Source organism: Zootermopsis nevadensis, unplaced genomic scaffold (assembly GCF_977971745.1).
Source record: "Zootermopsis nevadensis isolate Lab colony 2312 unplaced genomic scaffold, Znev_1.0 Znev_ptg000003l, whole genome shotgun sequence".
Lineage (NCBI taxonomy): Eukaryota > Metazoa > Arthropoda > Insecta > Blattodea > Termopsidae > Zootermopsis > Zootermopsis nevadensis.
Genome location: NW_028259135.1, coordinates 11,045,344 through 11,066,593, shown reverse-complemented (window position 1 = coordinate 11,066,593; position 21,250 = coordinate 11,045,344). Strand labels below are relative to the sequence as shown.

Here is a 21,250-nt window from a genome sequence, read left to right as displayed (position 1 = left end):
GATGTGAGAATGTAGTACATTCTTCATCGTGCGCGTCTTCGAAAACATGTTTTATGTCCAAATAATTTATTCTTCAATTTTTATATATCAACAGGCACAATAATCACTTAATAAATTCACGTTAAAAACACAGAAAATTAATTACCCGAATATTGGGATTATTAATGAACGCAAACTGCAAATATGCACAGAGCATTTTATATAAAAAAACCAGATGTCTCCGTCTACGACGTCTGACTCACAACCTTATTGGAATGTTATGACTAGAAATTATACATTTATGTCACTTCTGTTGGAACTTAAGACTTGTTCAGTTTCGACTTCCTGATGTCTAAAATAATCTTCACGGTCTCATCAAGCAAAGAGTCGAGCAATCCCAGCGCTATTTCATTTTTCACAGTCACTTCATCTTCGGCATAATCTGTCCATGCGGATTCCTCCTCGTGAGATTCCTTCATGAGAATTTCATCTACATAATCTCTCTTCTTACGACTCCATCGAATTACGAGTTTTTCCTTATACACTTTAGGTGCAAAGCCGAACAAATCCAGCACTTTCTTCAAGATCACTTCTTGCAGCATCTCCTTGGATCTTGGAGGTGGTTTCTTTCTGTTACATGAGAAGGCAGGCCAGTCCCACGGCGCACATGGATTCTCCCGTGCCGAACCATACGCTTCTTTTACTAGATCTTTTGTTAAATCAAAAATCAGTTTCTTAAAAATCCTTCTGCTGGATCTCTTAACATCACTCGAATTAGCCGTATTATTTTCGTCATAAAATACAGGCGGAACTTCTGCATGCTGTATGTCACCACCAGTCGTCTGTAAGGTATGTAAGTGACTGATCACTTCCACAGCGAGGCTCATCAGTTCGTCTGCCGTAGAAGGAATAAAATGCGGTTCTTCTTCGCTCGTCGGGTCTTGCTTGCATGGTGCGGTGGTCTGCCCCGGTGGCGTGTATGGCGGAGGCGGTTTATTCGGGATCTCTCGGATGTAGAGATACGGCAGTTGTTCCTGTGCTTGTTCAAGTTCTTGGATCTGGAAGGGAAAGTATAGTTATTTAAAAAATTACAACCCATGAAAGTTTCATAATGTATATGATTATACTGGCAATATTTCTCAAGTGATTATCACTAACTTCTTGTTCAATTTGTAGCTGCTGTAGACGTAGTTCCGCTGCTTCTCGCCTTGTGTGACTGAGACCATAATCTTCATCAAACCACTCATTATCAAGACCTTCTATCTCTCCACTTGTTGATATTTCTAGTTCCACCTACAACACACAATATCTAAGTTCTGAAATAATATTTGTGTTAATTTATATTTAATTTACATTTGATTAGAATGTTTTTTGTCAAATGGTACAAGGGAACACCCTATAATGCTCATTTTCATCATACAGCAGCCAATTACCTACCTTGTATTTTAGTGAATTTACTTTTTTTTATGATGGCTTTGCTAATACGCATTTTTATATTACAAAATATCTATAGACTTTGGTTTGGTTAGAACTACAAAAATATCCATCTTATGTTGCATCTACATTATCTTCGTTACCACACATTACACTAAGAGTTTTAAAAGTCATTCCTCATAACGTACATCGATTTGTTCCTTTGTTTAGGTTCAAAACAATATGAGGTTCTTTAATTCAAACCCCGTCAATTACTAGACTTTACAAAATCGGCAGTAGTCATTTTATGGCAATAAACGATTTATCATCATCACGATAACACAGAAATACCAACTGTTTACATCTTTTGTAGCGTACTGAATTGTAGATGTGTGAAAAGTACACGGCAATGGGGAAAGTGGTTATGTTTAACTGATAACCTAAAAATGGAATAAATACATTATTAAAGCAAATATAAAGTCTTTACAGCTAATTAAAAATTACTTTCAGTAACATATTATAGAAGAACTGTAACAACAGTGCAATTCAGTGTAAGAACACAGAAACAGAATGTTTGGTTTCGCACGGGCGGTAATATCGGAAACAAAAGCACGCAAGACGAAACACATGTTGCACCCCAGCGTCTTCCCTCGTGATGACAAAAACAATGTTGACGTTGACACATCTGGAGTCTTTCTACACTTACACACACATGCACAGACTTTTAAATTCTAAAACATTTATCAGTAAATATATTTCAGTAGTCAATGAATGCATGAAGAAACGAGCATTGCTACTAGTTTCAGCGGAAATAAATTTAAATAAAATATTCAACACAATTAAGTGATATACATGTACTACAGGTGTGTATTAAATACTCTTGAGAACTATTATGCATTTCAGTTCACTCCCCTACCTTCTGCTCTGTCTCGGTGTCATCTGATACACCAATTACAGGCCTGTCAACTACCTCCCTGATAGGCGAACCTGTTGGCAAAAGAAGAACTTTACTGTGGTTTTCGTTTCTGCCCATAACGTACCCTTTGAAAAAGAAAATTAGAAGGTATTAAGAGGTGACGGGAGGGTGTTAATCTCTAAAACAGCCAAGCGAATTTAAATTCAAATGCTAAGCAGCAATCACGAAAACCCAGTGTTAGCTGAACACACTCTTCTGCATACAGAACTCAACTCAATAAATTAATGAATAAAAGGTGCAGAATTTCTTAACAATATATGCGATGTTGGCTTCTCATGAAGGATTCTGCTCTGTGATGTTACCAATCCCCACACTCTGGCCCACTTTTCCCCTGGTGTCTGTATCTGCACAATGTTGGCAGCCCCAAGAGGAGTCTGGAAAACAAACTCACATGCCTCAAGTATGGCCAGGGGTTTACGCGCCTCTCGCAGTTTATCTCTTTCACAGAAATTGAACAAGGTATATTTACCACTGATAAAATTCCATGGAATAAATAAGAAAGTAAAAATCACATTATATAAAACTCTCATCCGTAGCATATCATACGGGAGTGAAACATGGGTACTGAACCAGACTGCAGCAGATAAAGTGGATCTGTTTGAACGGAAAATCCTGAGGAAAATTTTCGGCCCAACACAAGAAGCAGGTGAATGGAGGATAAAAACTAATCAGGAAATCTATAAATTATATAAAGACATACCACTGTCAGAATTTATAAAAATCAAGAAATTACAATGGACACGTCACCTGGTTCGAATGGACGTCATTCGAATTCCAAAGATGGTATTCAAAGGAAGTGTTGGAAGACCCAGGAACAGAAAGGAGGATGCAGTTCAAACAGATACCACACTGCTCCTGAGGATTAGAAATTGTAAGAAGTTAGCGGATGATAGGACCGAAAGGAAGAGGAGAATCAAGGAGGCCATGGACCAAATACGGACCGGAGAGCCATAAAAGAAGAAGATATTTACCTGGATCTGGCGTTTCCTCTGGTGATAAGACATCATATGTGGTAATCATGAAATCCTGTAGTCGTGATTTCTCTCTCGTAGCGGACAGACAGCCAGATGCTTCTGTAAGTATTTCGTTGACACGTTTCCTAATATTTATGCCACATGTGTCTGCAGATCCGAGTGGGGCCGGAGTTCCTTAACAAATATTAAGAGGTAAAAATACAAAATAAGTAAACACGACAAATCACGATCTACATTCACCGTGCCATGCTTTTGAGCTATTATAATTAATTTATATCATATAGTAGTGATTTATTAACAACAAATGTCTTGGAATTGTTTAAGTAGACATGTTTAAGTAAGTTTATAATATTTATTCAATTTCATGCTACTAACTGTATTACCAAATATTCATGAAATCAAAAAACGAATGAAAGAAAAAGAGTTCAGACATATTACACACATGCAATCACAGAAAAAACCCATTACAGAACTGTGACTTCAACTGGCGACACTACATGATAAATAAATTTTCTGTAAGTTATATTTAATTACCTGTAACTGCTACATCTCTGGTGCTTGTCTGTCCATCACACGTACTTGCCAGGTCTTCATATATGTTTATGGAACCATTTATTTTAGATTTTTTAGAATAAAAAAGTGCTGAAGATTCTACCAGAAGTTGTTCAAGTATTGCATTAGTAATATTATCAACCCTGTCCACATTTTTGTTTTCATTTTGCTTGACCGCTGTCACAAAATCATCGTTTTCATAATCGTTATTTAGACTTTGATCGATCAGATCAGCTTCCTTTCTTGTTTCTTCTATATTCTGGCTTTCATATTCATTTTTGTCAAACACTTCCAAGGTACGTTTGTTATTTGCATCCTTTCTACAAAGTACCTTCAAGGACTCATTTAAAAGTTCATCAAAAATTACATCAGTAATTCTTTCAATCTTATCACAGATTCCTCCATCAGCTTTTTCTTTCATCTTACTTACATCACAGTTACGATCATCCTCCTGAAATAGCATGTCAGAAACATCTGAAACAGCATTTAAACTATTAGATACCTCTGTTTCCGGAACGTCTTCGTCCGATTCGGAAATTCTATCTTTTGTTTTGGGAATGTTTTCTATTTCTTCTTCAGCCTCAGGGATTTCTTCTACCACAAAATCTTCTTCAATATCGTCAGTAATGCTGTCAGTACTGAGCTGAACAGAGTCTTTCAGCGAGCTAACGACGTTAGAAATAATTCTTTCTTTGCTGAGATTAAGGGTGGAGTGTGACCACTGTCCAGCATCCTGCAGATCTGCTTCCAGAGATTCAACCAAGTCCTTATTCTCCTCTATTGTTGTCACAGTCTTGCTTACTTCTTCTGGAATTGACTCCACTTCCTCCGCAGTTTCAGTTTCCTGAACTGACAACTGTTGTTTTGAAACTAACAGTTCCTGAATAACAGACTCTGACTCAGGTATTTCTTGAACTGTGGGTCCAAAATTCTGGTTGTGAATTGCAGAATTTAATTCTGAATCATTCTCCTCAACCTGTACTTCTTCTTCTATTACAGACACTATTTCAGATTGTTCTTCTAATACATCTTCCAGTTCTTTCTCATCCTCCAAGTCATCATTCTTCAAAGTACTACTTAAACACGTTTCTATACTTGAATTATAAGACGTACTACTCTCATTCATTACCGCCTGTAAAGATTTTCTGAGCTGTATGCTTACATTTGTATCATCAGATGAGTCATGAAATTCATGATTCCTTATATCTGCCAGCACACTTGTGTGCTGTGGCTGGTTACCACTTCTTGACGTCGACTCACGATCGCCTCTGCTTGAGTTCTTTTCTTTGTATTTGTCCTGTACCTGTTCAAACAATTTTTTCCCTGATGATGTAGTACTTGAATCACCGGCTGGTTCTGCATCATGTTGACTGTGATCCTGAATCCAGGGTTTTCCAGAACGACAAGATGTGTCAGTAGAATGATCCTTTTTATCCTCAAGCTCTTTCTTGGTTTTGTCAATGTATGCATCATAAGCCTGTTAGAAAAATTATAACACCCATTAAAATGTTTTACCATTCTTATAAATGACCAAAAACACGCACATTTAAATACAATTACAACAAACTTCAGAAAGCCTTCCTTTTGGCATGCTGTTTTAGCAACCATTGAAAATAATTCAGTGAAATATTAACCAATAGAGAGAAAGTAGTAATGAGTATTAATAAAGTCTTCTTGGGCTATCAGCTATGTTAGATGGTGATTAATCGCTGACGTTTCGAGGACCATCTCTGTCCTCATTTTCAAGGCTGTTGACTATGTGGCTCATAGCGCAAACTAGTTTAAACTAGTTCTAAGAGCCAAGAAGACTTTATTAATGAAAGCCGCCTTTCAAAGCATGGCAAGTTTGTGTCTGGACCGCTCGTATCAATCCTTACTTGAATCTGCTTCAGAAGTGACTGTTCCTTAATTCTCAGCCGTTCCTTCTTCCTCCTCTGTTGCTCTTTCCAAAGCTTCTCTGCTTCACTCTTCTTCTTGTGAAGTTGTTTATGAAGACCCCTCACTCGACTCTCCAAATCACTTAGCTCAATACCAGCATCTAAATAAATACAATTATTCAAGTATTAGTTTATGCATTTATATTATACATTGCCATGACGGAAACAGTTGTTAAGATCCTCTGAAATTTTGGTCAATATCTACTAGACTACACAGTGCAATAATCCAGAAGACAACCATCTTCATGTCTTAAATATCTTGGTATCTTGTTATGACCTTGGATTGGTGTTTCTGTGGGTCTTTGCTATAGTATGTAGACACTAATTATTTTCTCTCATATCAAATTTCCTATTCTCTAGTGAACCTCGTATCAGTCAACTAATTTAATTCTGTCTGACTGATGTATTTAAATATTCCCTTAACTTGGTTTCAAAGAAATGAAAGGCAAAGCAGGCCTGGACTACTGCAGCCAATCTACCGTTATATATCCCACTTTTCATAACAATTAACCTACAAAAATTCAGATAATTTAATTTGTCTTCTGATCGTGGTTTTTGCGCCAAATCCAGTTTCACTTTTGGCTCTGTTCTTAATTTGGCAGTAACTCCACAGGAAACCAGAAGTACAAAGCTATCATGTGACAGAAACTTACAAGCTATGAGTGAAACAGAAGTTTCAACAAACCTTGTGAAATAGCTAAGTACCAAATTTTAACTTACGAGAGGACAAATTTATCTATAGTTACTTTTGCTTCTGGCAAGTATCATTTTTAGAACCATAAATCTACCCATTACTTATATATTGTATTTTATACATACCAGTCTGTGGAGAAGAGTATGTTATTTCTTTGGAGCCATTAAATTTCTCTTCAGAATTTTCTGCATGTACTTCGTGCTTCAGAGAAGTATTAGGAGCTTCACTCGAAGAAATCTTCAGATCCTCTGTCCCTGCCAAGTGTGGTAGTATTGTAACAGAATGTTCTGACGTAAGATCTGATTCTCTCTCGGTAGACGGGAGTGACGTGTCTTCTGCCACGTTGCCACTGAAATGAAACAGAAAAGACTCCATAGGATGCGGACGGTGGAGCAGTCAGAGAGTAAATAAAATTAACGTGAATTTTCTTACCTCATACTTTTACAGCTGTCACCATTCAGGCCACTAGAACTTCTGTGGTCCTGAAAGTATTTAATTGGATTAGCTCTCAGATGAAATACACAAAACTCCTATTTTGCTTCCACACAGCCATGTTGCAATGCTACATATGGATGTATTCAAAATTTATCTACCTCTTGAAAGTTTCTTCCCCTCAGCTGCACAGATTTCAGGTATGATTTTATTAAAGTCTTCTGCTGCTTAAGTGCCATTTTTCTTCTGACTGTTGCTTTCTTTAGTTTTTCATACTCTCTGAAAGAAACACAATTACATACAAAACATCATCATTCATTATATTCAAAACTCAATTTGTGACCTATTTTCCTTCAATTGTAAAAAACAGATTACCATTTCCATGTGCATGTAGCTGGTTTAATTTTATGTCATGCCGCTGGAGGCGAAACAACATTCATACCGTCTAATTTAACATAAACATGACAACTTCTGAGGTGGGGCCAACACTAGTGTTATTTAATGAAGAACCTGAGGTAAAATGATGATATGGTGACTGTGCAGATTAGTAGTTCTAGATAGACGGATACTGAGCGGAAAACTTCTGAGACAACAATAATGACATAATCATCATAATTACTATTGCCACTACTGTTGCTGCCACCAGCTTAATAATTCTGGAATGACTGGCCATAATTGTAACAGTAAACTCAGTTAAGGAAACGTAAGTACAATGTGTTACCCACCGTTTATTGTCTTGCCTTCCTTGTTCAAGATTATATAATAAAGACGAATATTTTTTCTTTAATCCAGGTACAAGGTGTTCTTTGCCGTTTTCCTTATGTTCGCTGCAGAGAAAATAAACATAAATATGAAACATGGAGAACTTGGACAGGAAAATTCACCAACTAACAACACAAGGTCTTCATGCACATGTGTCTCATTCATATTATTATACTGCATTAAATGAATGTTATTATGGGCTGTTGGAGACCTAGATCAAAAAATAGTCTGCATTTCTGTTCATTATAGACTGATTACTGACCGCAATTTGGGAAGTAAAGAAGGCGGTCCCATGTCATAGATTTACGGCATGTAAAAGAACCTTACGAGCATGATGCGAGATGTTTTGTAAGCAAATTTCAGTGGCCATTTCTCACTCAAATCTCCTGATTAACTGCTAGATGGCTCTAGCAGACAACTCAGGATTGAGTAGAAATTGTGCAGTCAGTGGACTGGTCACTCACTTTTCATAAATGCGCACTTCAAGACCAAGAAACCTCTGAAAAGGAGGTGGTGAAAACCCACAACCAGGTTGTAGAGCCAAGAAATAACAACAACCGACCGCAATTTATAAACACAGGTTTGAAGAACCTATTTTTGTAATAATACTTTTTTTTAGAAGTATATCTAGTGCCTGTTTTTGTAAGAGTGATCAAAACAGATTATTTCAATTTGCGTTCTTATACGTCACTTACCGTATTTCCGCCAGCAGCAGTTTCATATTTGTGCTGGTCCTTTCTTTGAGAATGTTTAATTTTTTATTCAGCAAATCAACATGCTTTTGAGCAGTTTCATTTTCTTCGAGAATTAATTTATCAATCTGGAAGGAAAGCAAGTTGGGAAATAAGCGATACAACAAGGAAAGAAGACAGGGATGCTGCTAATACAGCAACACTAGTATTTACAAAATAAATCCTAGTAAGAATTGTTATACCACCAAAGAACATCATTCACTTCAATTTACTGTTCCATTTCAGATTCTGTGAGAAAGGCTCAGATGGAAATCTTGCTAAGACACTGTCAGCAACAAATAAAGTTCTGGAACTGCATTTAAACTTGCAACTCTACTATTTATCATAAAACGAGTACAGCTAGATATTGTCTAACTGTGGAAAGTCTCCGTATTTCACACGATAAAACTCATAACTAGAATGAGTATTGGCTATAAATCGTTGCAACCAAAAACAAAACATGTAGCCTAACCAGATATCAGACTTCTGCATTCCATCCGAACAGGTCTGAAAAATTTTGATACACGATAAGCTTATAATCACTGCCAATTTCATTATCATGAACCTAATCCTCTGTCTAAATTTATTCTTAAGGTGCAATATTTTAAAAACTGGTCGTGTCTTGAAGTTTAAACCACATGATATTCCAATTATTTTCAACTTGCCTTTAGTAATGACTCCTTGATTCTTGACAGCTTTTTAATATGATCTGTCTCATTAATGAATATATCTGAGAAACTGGATGTCGGTGAGAAACATAAATCTTGTAATTCCTCACTCCTGGTTCTCACAACTGAAACATTTTTAAAACGAGAGGACGTTGAAACAACAAAGACATGCAATCAGGGCTGAATTGAGATCACTGTAGGCTATATGCACTTCTGGTTCGTAGCCTTTGATGGATTCATTTTTATGGGTAAAATGGTGATCAAAATTAATACGACAGTAGGTAAGAGTAGTTCAATAAGTCATGGGAAAGTAACAATAAATGCTATCTCTGGTATACAATTATAGAATAATTGATTCTAGCAACAGCAGAACACACTGAAATCAATATGAATTCCAGAAACACACAGAATTTATTGAATATAAACTGAATTAAGAATAACCATGGAAATTTCTGTGCATATGTGCACAGGAAAAAACTTAAGAACTGTAAAAAAAAATGTTTTATAAGAAGCAAACAACATTTAAAACAATCACAGTTGTTCTAAGTCTTACAACTTAATATAAGGGGTGGGAAAAACAAAAATGTATCACAAACTTTTAAAAGTGAAGGGGGAAAAAGAGAACTCTGAGAGAAAGCAGCAAAAACAATGTTACTTATTAGGACAGATAAAATCAAAGCAAGTTTCAGGTTATGAAGATGAAATAGTGGTAAGAAGGTAAAGAAATCCAAGTGCTTGTAAAAGGGAGGTGCAATACCTGGATTTTTTCAACAAACTGTACTGCGCCTGGATGCTACAGTTATAACAAAAGGCACAAAAAATTCCTTTTCTGCACAACGTAAAGAGGCAACTAAATTTACTGTCACAAAATTATTTTCTAATCATTCTAACCTTCCTCTGAAATTCCCTCACTAATAGTCTGCAGGGACAGTTCAGGAGTGCTGTCCACCACGTTATCCGCAACTGTCCTCTCCACATCCATTACTTCCTTACCGATATTTGAGAACGCCTCTGCTTGAATATCTGAACCACGCTTGTAGCTCACATTTGCAAACCTTTGCTATTAACAAAAAAAAAAAATAATAATTTCCAAGCTTAACAGACAATGAACTGCATAACAAATCCTACAGAACTTATTAACAGATAAGTAATAACATTGAAGAACTAATTATAATGCATCGGAACAATATCCCAAGTATACAGTGAAGCTTTTGTAACAAATGAAGTTGGTGAAAGACTCTCGGGTCAGTTTCCCGTCGGCGAGCGCGCAACAAAGAATCGGATTTGTTACCCATCAGCCCTGAGGATGAGAGCAGAGATTTTTCTCAAAACGTTGGCAGCAGATATGGTTTATTCACCATTCAGCCGCCTGACACGGATTGTAACCCGAGAGTCTTCCGTCAATAACCCAAGTTCCGTCACACACGATAATGTTTATTCAGTGTGTGATAAATGTGGAATGTCATGTATATTTCTTGCTTCATAGTAAACAATTACCTGGGCCTGCAGCAAGGATTCTGCAGCACTGTTGTCTTGCTGTTCTACAGGCAACGGAGCATGATCAGCTGCTACCTCAGATATTATGACATCCTTATTAAAATTACGTACTGGCTCACTGGAATTTCTTACCGATGTCTGAGTTAATAGTTCGTTATCCTCTTTTCCTGTTATTTCTGTGATTTTTTCATGTTTAATATCCCACTTCCTGAATTTCTCAGTTAATTCCTTCATCACATGTTCTTTCCTTTTTTCTCTTGCTTCTTGCAATACCTTATCGTCAAGAGCAACCATTCTTCTTGTATGTTCACTTTCCCATATCAGCTGTTCAACTGAAACAGACTGTAAAATGGCATCTGGTGCACCTCGGAAGGAAACTGAGTTGGCAGGTTTCTCAATATTTGCTTCCTCAAATAAAATGTATTTGTTTGTTGGGGCTGGACTCTGGGGACTGCCACATTTCACTGGATTCAATGTGTCTGGGACCATTCCATTCTGTGAACTCAATGGTCTGACTTTAGCAGGGCTACTGAACGCTACATGTGGCTCGGATAATGACAACGCTGGCTCATATTTAATGACTGTTTGATTGTGGATAGAGGAGGCTTCTTCCCCTTGCTTATCTTGGCCCATAACTGTTTCTAAGATTGGTGTTGAAGCTTTTTTTTGTGGTTGCTTTGCCTTATCATTTTGCATGAACTGATGAATTCTGTTAGGTGTCTGTGTCTGAACATCAGACTTCAGTGTCTGGATCGTCGGCTCGGCTTGTACTTGTTTGTCTTCCACCCTCCGCTGTGATTGCTGCATTTCCTCACTTTCTTGAACAGCCTAAAAAATGAAGTGGAAATTACATGCAATAACTAAGTTGTTGCCGAATATTTTCACTGCCATCAAGTTGCTTTACCAAACTAAACATAAATACATCTGATCAGGCCTTTTGACAGAAACTGATGAAAACAGACGTAAATATATCTTGAAAATACGGATGCCTGACACAGTTCTGTAGTGTCGATGAAACCAATCATACAGCGTTTACATTTATTTCACTGCGTGCAATGCTGAATAAGGCAAATTCATAACTCAGTTACACAGTAAATTCATAGCACTTCTATGATGTAAGAAAGTATGTACACATAAATTCACCTGCATATTCTGGGCAACAATAGTTTCAATCTCTGTCAGACATTGTCTAGACTCCTCCACTGAATCCAGTCGATTCATTTCTACTTGGAACAGCAAGTGGAGGGCAGACGGATGAAGCTACAAAGAGAAAATATATGAAGTAAAAAAAGTATAATTTAATACAATAAAATATAATAGAAACTATACATGCAAGTTAGATATCTTTACATGACTCTTTTTGTGCTAAAACTAACCTTCCCTTTGAAATAATGGTACCACTTCACAATTGTTCTATAAGTTCTTACTGCATGTACTCCAACCATAAATTTGGACTGTTGACTTTGCCAAAAAAAAAACATATTAAGCTGCCTTAAACATAAAGAATGCATCCTCTGAAGTACAAAAGAGAGGGATAGATAGCAAACAGTACATGAAAGATCATGTTCCACTGTAACATTAACTTTTGGGCCCATGGAACGTCTATATGTATGAAGTCAAACTCCTTTAAACTTGGCTTTGAATTCTGAAACGTCCATTAATATTTACTGATTGTGATTTAGGAAGTGCACACTTAGAGTGTAACAGAATAACAAGTGTTTCATATTGCTACCACAAACCACATAAATGCATTTAAGTAAAGATGGCAATTTTGCTGATCCAATGTAGTTCTACATATTTTCTTTTAGAAAATATATTGAATATTGTATAATTTATTCTTAAAAATTAATTTCAAGTAGGGATTCCAATGCATTACTGGGGATACTGGATACTGGGAACGACCCATTCTTCAAGTGCCTGAGCAATGCGAGTCCCAACTTTCATTGGCTCGATCTATAGACATTCAGTAGAACTCCTTGGACGAGGGATCGGCCCGTTGCAAGGCCTCTACCTGTACACAGGACAGCGCAACACACACAAACATCCATGGCTTGAGTGGGATTCGAACCCACGGTCCCAGCAACCAAGCGGCACAAGGCCCACGCCTCAGACCACGCAGTCACTGTGGACCCCTCCAATGCATTACGAGTAAAACTTACATACCATTTTTCTGGTTTCCATGATATCACCTACACTTCTACTACCAGGCAGTCTTGAGGGTTCACCCACAAGAGCATTAATCTTCTCATCATTTGTGTCCTTCACACCAGATTTCACTATATTCTGAAAACTCTTTGTGGTCTCCTTCTCTCTTTCAGCTAAATTTGTGTAAAACTGCTCTCTGTGGAGGATTCCCCCATCTTGATTATTTTCTGTGGGTCTAGAATCACTGCACTCTGGAGAAGAAGCTTGTCCCTTCTTGTAGGCTTTATGTATGACACCAGCAGAGGAAGGAGTCTGATCCACATGTTTACGCCTAACATGATGACTATCCCACGTGTCTGTGCCAGAGGTCTCTACTTGACAAGAAGCATCAGCTGATACTGCTGAAATCCTTTTGTTTTTACGTCTTAATTCTACATTTGGGGCAACCAGTCCATAATGTCTGTATTTTACTTTCTTTGGCATAACTGCTGGTCTCCCTGCAGAAAACAAGGGCCTAATGTTTCTTTCAAAGTTCATTTTTTTAGAGTTCTGATATGACCTTACAGAAAATGGAGATCTAACAATTATTTCTGAGTCCAATTTATTCCACTGCACTGGTTGAACTCTACTGGGCAACACTTCCCGAGGTGACTTCGTATTTACACGCTTCTTCCATGTAACTCTGCTCTCATCTGAGCTAGAATTGTACCCAGCCTCAGCAGCCGAAGAGGTCACAGACAACCTGTCTTCACACAGCGTGCTCTCATCGTCGGTCACGAGGGACAACAGTCCATTCTCTCTCTGGACTCTCGGCTGCTTTCTGGTCTTCTCCTTTGAAGCATCTATAACTGGCAGTGCCTGTCCCGGATCAAGTTTCACATCTCTTTGTCCTGGTTCTGATTGTTTGTTTATAAGTTCACAATTTGCTTGCACCCAATATGGCTGCCTTGGTCCATATCTTGACAGAATAGTGTTCTGAACTGCGGTCATCACATTGTACGGGCATGGTTCTACATACATTGGTTTCAGCCATTCTGATAAAGGATCATCAGTAGGAAACTTGGCTATGTTCGAACACCTTTCCCCATCCTGCAGTTTCTTATTTCTTCTGATCTGAAACATAAACATTGACCTTAAATACTCACAGATGCATGCATGTGTAAAATATGGATAACAAAACACTTGGCATGGACACAATATAAATTACTTTCATGGTACTGAGTTTGCTGTGGCTATGAAAAAAGTTTTCATAAAAATAATACATTCTATTACATTTTCTGTTGATACATAAAATGTACTTACATCAATAGACGGTCTATCTGGAGGCATTAAGTCTAAAGCTTTGGGTACAGAGCATTTAAAATCTGCATGTTTATGAACTGTCACTGTTTCCACGTCACGCGACTTCCGCGTCTTGTGACCTCGGAAGGCAGCTTGTATCTTCGTGGCTGCCAGTTCTTGCTTCTTTCCAGTCTCCATGTATTCTTTCAAAGCTTTAGTTACCTCCTTTCTCACTATACGAAGTATTAAAGCATCAGTATCCATGTTCAAACTCAACATTCAAATAAAACAATATTAATCAACAACAAGAAAGACACAACCAAACTGTAGAATAAAGATTGTTTACCCATTATGTCACGTTTCTTCTCATCAGTTTCTTTGGGTTCAACCTGCTTCTTTATTACAAATGGAGTCTTAGGCTGAAGATTTTGTGTAGACTTAAACTTGATGTTAGAATCAATGGCAGTTTCCAGATTCCTATCTTTCGGAATTCTGGCCATTTGTTTTTTCACTGTAAAAATCAAATAAGTTCTGTCAGATTCATCATCAGAAAAGATAACAGAACTCCAAGCTGAAAACAAAAAAGTCTGACAAAAATAAAATAGTATTAAAATATATTAAAATTGTCCGTCAATCACAATAAAGTAATATAAGATAATTAAATGGTTAAATTATTATCCTTTGTTCCGTATCGAGTACTCGATTTACATGTGGAACATTCTCGACATGTTTCGGCTTTCATAGAGCCGTCATCAGGTGTATGTTATAAACTCTTAATTCAATTACTAATTTTTAATTTTCTTATCATTTCTTCGTTTTTCACATTGTATCAACATTTGTTGTTGTGTTATATATCATTGATACAATCGTATTGTCGGAGTGATGTTAATGCTGCGTATATTGGTCAGAGAAGTAATATCGAAGTTGTAAGAGGAGAGATCAGAAGTACATCGTATCGGAGCGAGGTTGGTTATCAAATATCTTAAAAATAAATAGGAAAGTTATGAATAACAAACACGTTTGCTAACAAAATTTGCTAAAATAACACAAACAGTATTTTAATCCCAGGATGTGGATGACAGTTACACCAGAAAATCCACTGAAAAGGCAAAATTCTTCATACTTTCCATTTTTTAACCTCAAACAGGGCTTCTCATAATTTATGGAGTGCTACAATGCAGATCCAAATTCAGAAATAGCTTATTACCATGATCATGATAAAATTAATCTACTTATTACCCTTGTGTGCTCCATGCTTTCACTTTTAATTAAATATGTCAAGACCGTCCATACTGCTGCCTTCTCTTAAATATTATTTATATTCCTGTATCAAGCTTCTCTCCTGTTCCTGTGCCTCTTATCATCCTTGAGTGGCATTTTATGCACAATCCAGCTTCACATGTGTCGCGCTAGCATACCGCTAAACCATCAACTGCAGAGTTAAAAATCCAGTCAGTAGCTCCATAGTACGGGGATTTAAATTACCTTTTCTCATATAATTGCGGCTGAAGCAGAATGATAAAATTGGTAACCGTGTTTCGAGTCAGATTCACTTGCTGTCAAGAAGCCAAACCAAAACAAGTCGCACTTACCTCCAGATGTCGTCTGTGTCTCAACATTATGCGAGTGTGGAGATTTATGAAGGCAAGCTGCACCTTCCATCTCAAGCGGCGGAATTACTGGTTCCAAACTGAAATCATTAGATACTGCTTCTGCAACACCATCATTCAAAGGATGTCCTCCTCTCTTCAACTGATAAAGTTTACCACCAAAATTGGGAAGTGGCAGTTCTGAGGAAGCTGCTGTATCCTGAGAAGAGAGTTTTAGTCCATTAGACATGGCAACACAAATGGCAGTTAACAGATTATTTCAGAATATTCTATTTTTCAACACTTTATAATTAATATAAATACATATTCCTGTGTTGTACTCCTCCCCCAATATTGTCAGGGTGATTAAGTCGAGAAGAATGAGATGGGCGGGACATGTAGCGCGCATGGATGGGACAAGAGGTGTGCACCAGGTATTGGTTGGGAAGCCTGAGGGGAAGAGACCACTGGGGAGACCTAGACGTAGATGGGAGGATAATCTCAGGCGGGATCTATGGGAGATAGGAGTCGAAGGAGATTGGATTTTGTTGGCCCAGGACAGGGTCCGGTGGAGGACTTTGGTTAATTCGGTGATGAACCTTCGGGTTCGGTAAGCCATCTAGTTAGTTAGTTACACATTCCTGTGTTACTTTATTTCCATTCCTGACCATTTCTACAGTAAAAAAATTGTATATATTCACAAGATATCATTAGCTGTGTCATGTAAGCAAAGTTATTTGCTGAAACAAAAGTCTATAAATTCAAAATGATCTTACCCTAATTCTCAGAGTCACATTTGTTAAGTGGCTTAGGCTTTCTTCTTTATCTTCTTTATTTTGCTGATTATCAAATTCTGCTAGCCCTTTCTGCAGAATGGCTGCCATATTTTTAAGCTTAATATTAATATCACCATTAACTTTATTTTCAGTCACATCAACAGGTTTCGGTTCTTCCCTTGAATTTTGTTGGCAAAGGGCTACGGAATCTGTTAACTGAACAAAGCAATACATAATGAAAAATCAGCATTTCTGAAAATTCTGTAAAAAGGAACAAATAAGCAGAGAAACATACAAAATATTTGGGCACAACTTTCGAAACTTGGGCGTAAAATAAACACTGCTTCATAAGTTTAATAAGTTTGTCCCACTATACGCCATGTAGGCGTTTTGGGGGGGAGTGGAGGTATAGCTCCTCTCTTCTTTGACCTCGGCACTAGATGGGGGTGAGTGGTCAGCATCACGCCCCGGCCGGCTTTACCCCCGGGAAAGGACCCCGGTACCCATTGTATAGGAGGCTGGGTGGGCCCCAGAGCCGGTCTGGACGCAGAGGCTAGAGGAAAAATCCTCTCCCCCCATCGGGGATCGAACCCGGGTCGCCCAGCCCGTAGCTAGTCACTATACTGACTGAGCTATCCCGGCTCATAAACACTGCTTCATATCCAATACATTAATAGGATACATGGCAAATGACATTACACAATATTTTTGAAATTATGTACAGAGTAAATATTTGAAGTATCTGAACTCAGTAATGTGATGTCTGGCTCACAGCCATTCTGCATAATTCTCACTCATCAGATATCCTATTTAATAAATCAATCATGCTTCCATTTGTCATCACTTTAAAATGAATATAAATACATATAGCTGTGTTATTATAATCCCATTCCTTACGATTTTTACAGGAATTATTTTTATGGGCATTTACAAAAAAAAATAGCATTAGTTGCATAGCGCAGGTAACATTATTTGTTAAGACAGAAGTCGATAAAGTCAAAATGATCTTACCTTACTTCTCAGAGTCACGTTTGTTAAGTGGCTTAGGCTTCCTTCTTTATTTTCTTTATTTTGCTGATTATCAAATTCTGAAAGTCCTTTTTGCATGATGGATACCATATTTTTAAGTTGAATATTAATATCTTCATTAACTTTGATTTTTGTCACAACAGCATCAACACATTTCAGTTCTTCAGTTGCATCTTGTTCAAATAGGCCTACAGAATCCGTTAACTGTACAACGCAATACGTAAAACTAATTAGCTTTACTGAACATAAAAAAACAATTACAGAAATATAGAATATTCTTAAGATTTCTGTCTTCTGGGTTGTTGCGCTGTGTGGTCTGGTCATCGCCCTGATGACGGAGGCAGTATAACCTCTGAAACGTTGGTTAACATCGACCAGACTACACAGCGCAACAACCCAGAAGACAGGAATCTTCATACTCATCGCCCTGATGACGGAGGCAGTATGACCTCTGAAACGTTGGTTAACATCGACCAGACTACACAGCGCAACCCAGAAGACAGAAATCTTCATACTCATCGCCCTGATGACGGAGGCAGTATGACCTCTGAAACGTTGGTAAACATCGACCAGACTACACAGCGCAACAACCCAGAAGACAGAAATCTTCATACTCATCGCCCTGATGACGGAGGCAGTATGACCTCTGAAACGTTGGTTAACATCGACCAGACTACACAGCGCAACCCAGAAGACAGAAATCTTCATACTCATCGCCCTGATGATGGAGGCAGTATGACCTCTGAAACGTTGGTAAACATCGACCAGACTACACAGCGCAACAACCCAGAAGACAGAAATCTTCATACTCATCGCCCTGATGACGGAGGCAGTATGACCTCCGAAACGTTGGTTAACATCGACCAGACTACACAGCGCAACCCAGAAGACAGAAATCTTCATACTCATCGCCCTGATGACGGAGGTAGTATGACCTCTGAAACGTTGGTTAACATCGACCAGACTACACAGCGTAACAAACCATAAGACAGAAATCTTCATACTCATCGCCCTGATGACGGAGGCAGTATATGCCCTCCGAAACGTTGGTTAACATCAACCAGACTACACAGCGCAACAACCCAGAAGACAGAAATCTTCATACTCATCGCCCTGATGATGGAGGCAGTATGACCTCTGAAACGTTGGTTAACATCTACCAGACTACACAGCGCAACAACCCAGAAGACAGAAATCTTCATACTCATCGCCCTGATGACGGAGGCAGTATGACCTCTGAAACGTTGGTTAACATCGACCAGACTACACAGCGCAACCCAGAAGACAGAAATCTTCATACTCATCGCCCTGATGATGGAGGCAGTATGACCTCTGAAACGTTGGTTAACATCGACCAGACTACACAGCGTAACAAACCATAAGACAGAAATCTTCATACTCATCGCCCTGATGACGGAGGCAGTATATGCCCTCCGAAACGTTGGTTAACATCAACCAGACTACACAGCGCAACAACCCAGAAGACAGAAATCTTCATGCTCACTGCTGTGAAAACCTCAAATCTTACATAGAATATTTTGTACAAAAATAAAAAGACACAGCGTGATTAATTTTACGACAAACAAAATATTTACGCCAGTCCATACAGCATTAAATATTGTAAAATGGCAAGTAGAATGCATAGAGTAATAAATTCCTTGTGGGGAGAAATTGCATAAAAGAGCAATACACCACAAAAGGACTACTCAAATGGTTTCAGTGGTGACAATACGAACCCTCAGGTCCACAATATCAATCAGTTAATCAGAATTTAATTTAATCTCACCTCAGATGTTTCCAGCTGCTGCAGCTGTTTCTGTCTTGCTCTTCTAACATTATTTTGCACTATTTTTAACTGCTTATCTCTAAGCTCTTTCAACCTCTTCTTCTTTGCTTCCTCTTCCTCTCGTTTTTTAATCATATCCTGAATCGACTGCTCCTTCCGTTTCTGTATCTGTTGTTTCACGTATTCCCTCCGAGCTCTCTTTCTGCTTAAAGACTCAGGAGAAAGATTCTGTTCATCAAAATCATCTTCATCATCACTGATACCCATGTCTTCTTTGCCAATGACTCCGAAAATATCTATAATTAGAACAAAATTAGTTTTCTTGGTGACGCATTCCCGACCTGCCCAATGAATACTCAGTTCCTACAATTTCCTGCTACTAAATTTAGTATTCAGAAATGAACTCTAAGAAAAAAGGGATTTAAGGAAGATGTTTCGACCTACAAAACAGGAACAAATAGAAGACTGGAGAAAACTTCTTAATCTGTATTCCTTAAAAAATATTATTAGGGAACAGATGAGCACAGCGTGTAGCATGCATGGTAAAGATAAGACACACATACAAAATATTAGTTAGAAAACCTCGAGGGAAGAGACCTAGGATAAATGTGAGAATAATTATAAAGCTAATCTTAAATAAATACGATGCAGATAGGATTTATCTGGTTTAAGACAGGATCAAGTTGTAAGCTCTTGTGAATACGGATTCTATAGAAGACTATTTCTTTAACAGCTAAGAGTCTCAAGATTTACCCTGATGCAAGGAGTTAAGTAAAATACGTGACTATCGACTGTGCTCATGTACGGAAACAAGAGGTCGCCTACCCCACGCAGGCTAGCACAGTAAGCACAGACAATTCACACACGCTGAAATGTTAAATGGAGAATCAGTGCCAGGTTCTGTGCGTTTAAAAACTAATCAACTTACCATTTTCTGCCTGCTCAGTGTCGTGTACCACAGTAAAATCTTCCATCTTCACTTTCAAATTTACTTCTGGAACAAAAATATATAGCAGTGCTTAAAGATTAAAATCATCCGTTATCTTTGAGTAACTAAAGTATATAACACAATTTAATGCAGTGAAAATAGTGATTTAAAAAAACTGTCAACAAACTAGCACTCGTCTATTATAAATACAGATTACAGTATATGCACCACAATGTACAACAGTTAATAGTTAAACATGCTTTAATTAAAAACATACTCAAAACTAGGATAAACCACAATCTTCAGAGTTGAAGAGAGTCCTCCTTGACAAGCTAACAGTTTGTCAGCTTGTCATGAAATTCCCTGTCTCTTATGCAACCCAAAGATGCATCACCATATTTTTAAGTCTTCCGTTGAGTTATATTATCTAAACCTGTTGAATCCATAAACATGGTTGCGTCTAATTTTTACTCTTTACACCAGGGCGACAAAATAGAGGGGGTAAGATGGGTAGGGAACGGCAGATATGTACACAAGCATAACAAATTTTACACGAAAAACGCGAATAGAAAACTAGGCGTAGGCAGAAGGATAATATTAATATTGGCCTTAAAGAAAACAGTGTGAGTGTTAGATAAAATACAACCGACCAGCTGAGCTAATATAAGCTTCTAAATGAGGTATCCGCCCAGTGGAATTTAGAAACTAAAGTAACAGAGTGACAAATCCATATGATGTATTTAAAAAAAAACATATATAAAGTTTATTTCTTATCAATCTTGTTACGCAAGTATGGAAATATTCATTCAAGTTCATCCTCGTAGCGTCACCGAAGTGGGACTTTATCACCAGTTTGTAAGTTACGGGAACAATTGTACTTTTATTTGCACAAACACTTGGTAGGAGACCCAACCGTGCGACGGGACTAAAGTTCTCCACCACATGTTCCGGGATCAGAGATAATTCCCTAAGGACACAGAGGACATAAACCAGTTCTCCTCTTCCCTTCCAGGTAAATGCGGAAATCTTGCGTTAAAACGTGCCACGAACGCTAACTTCCACATCCTTTCTACCTCATCAATTAATCGCCCTATTGCTCCA

General features: G+C 37.9%; 1 protein-coding gene across 4 annotated transcripts in view; it reads right to left on the bottom strand.

Annotated features, from left to right (window-relative positions):
- Positions 1-49: 49 nt before the first annotated feature.
- LOC110840209 (uncharacterized) overlaps positions 50-21,250 on the bottom strand; it is an 87,257-nt gene continuing 66,056 nt past the window's right edge. For 2 of the 4 annotated variants that reach the window (XM_087342507.1, XM_087342508.1), the window contains exons 4-26: positions 20,150-20,215; positions 19,222-19,517; positions 17,418-17,639; positions 16,407-16,622; positions 15,634-15,850; positions 14,388-14,552; positions 14,063-14,274; positions 12,779-13,873; positions 11,759-11,875; positions 10,616-11,443; positions 10,010-10,178; positions 9,116-9,243; positions 8,415-8,539; positions 7,683-7,784; positions 7,119-7,236; positions 6,958-7,007; positions 6,651-6,874; positions 5,772-5,932; positions 3,877-5,371; positions 3,340-3,516; positions 2,309-2,397; positions 1,138-1,272; positions 50-1,037 (exon numbers count right to left, since the gene is read on the bottom strand). In XM_087342507.1, the coding sequence (XP_087198633.1) occupies positions 300-1,037; positions 1,138-1,272; positions 2,309-2,397; positions 3,340-3,516; positions 3,877-5,371; positions 5,772-5,932; positions 6,651-6,874; positions 6,958-7,007; positions 7,119-7,236; positions 7,683-7,784; positions 8,415-8,539; positions 9,116-9,243; positions 10,010-10,178; positions 10,616-11,443; positions 11,759-11,875; positions 12,779-13,873; positions 14,063-14,274; positions 14,388-14,552; positions 15,634-15,850; positions 16,407-16,622; positions 17,418-17,639; positions 19,222-19,517; positions 20,150-20,215 (7,145 nt within the window). In that variant the 3' untranslated portion in view covers positions 50-299. Of the gene's footprint in view, positions 1,038-1,137; positions 1,273-2,308; positions 2,398-2,465; positions 2,743-3,339; positions 3,517-3,876; positions 5,372-5,771; positions 5,933-6,650; positions 6,875-6,957; positions 7,008-7,118; positions 7,237-7,682; positions 7,785-8,414; positions 8,540-9,115; positions 9,244-10,009; positions 10,179-10,615; positions 11,444-11,758; positions 11,876-12,778; positions 13,874-14,062; positions 14,275-14,387; positions 14,553-15,633; positions 15,851-16,406; positions 16,623-17,417; positions 17,640-19,221; positions 19,518-20,149; positions 20,216-21,250 lie in introns of those variants that run through there. The other 2 variants (XM_087342510.1, XM_087342511.1) reach the window with 2 other exon arrangements.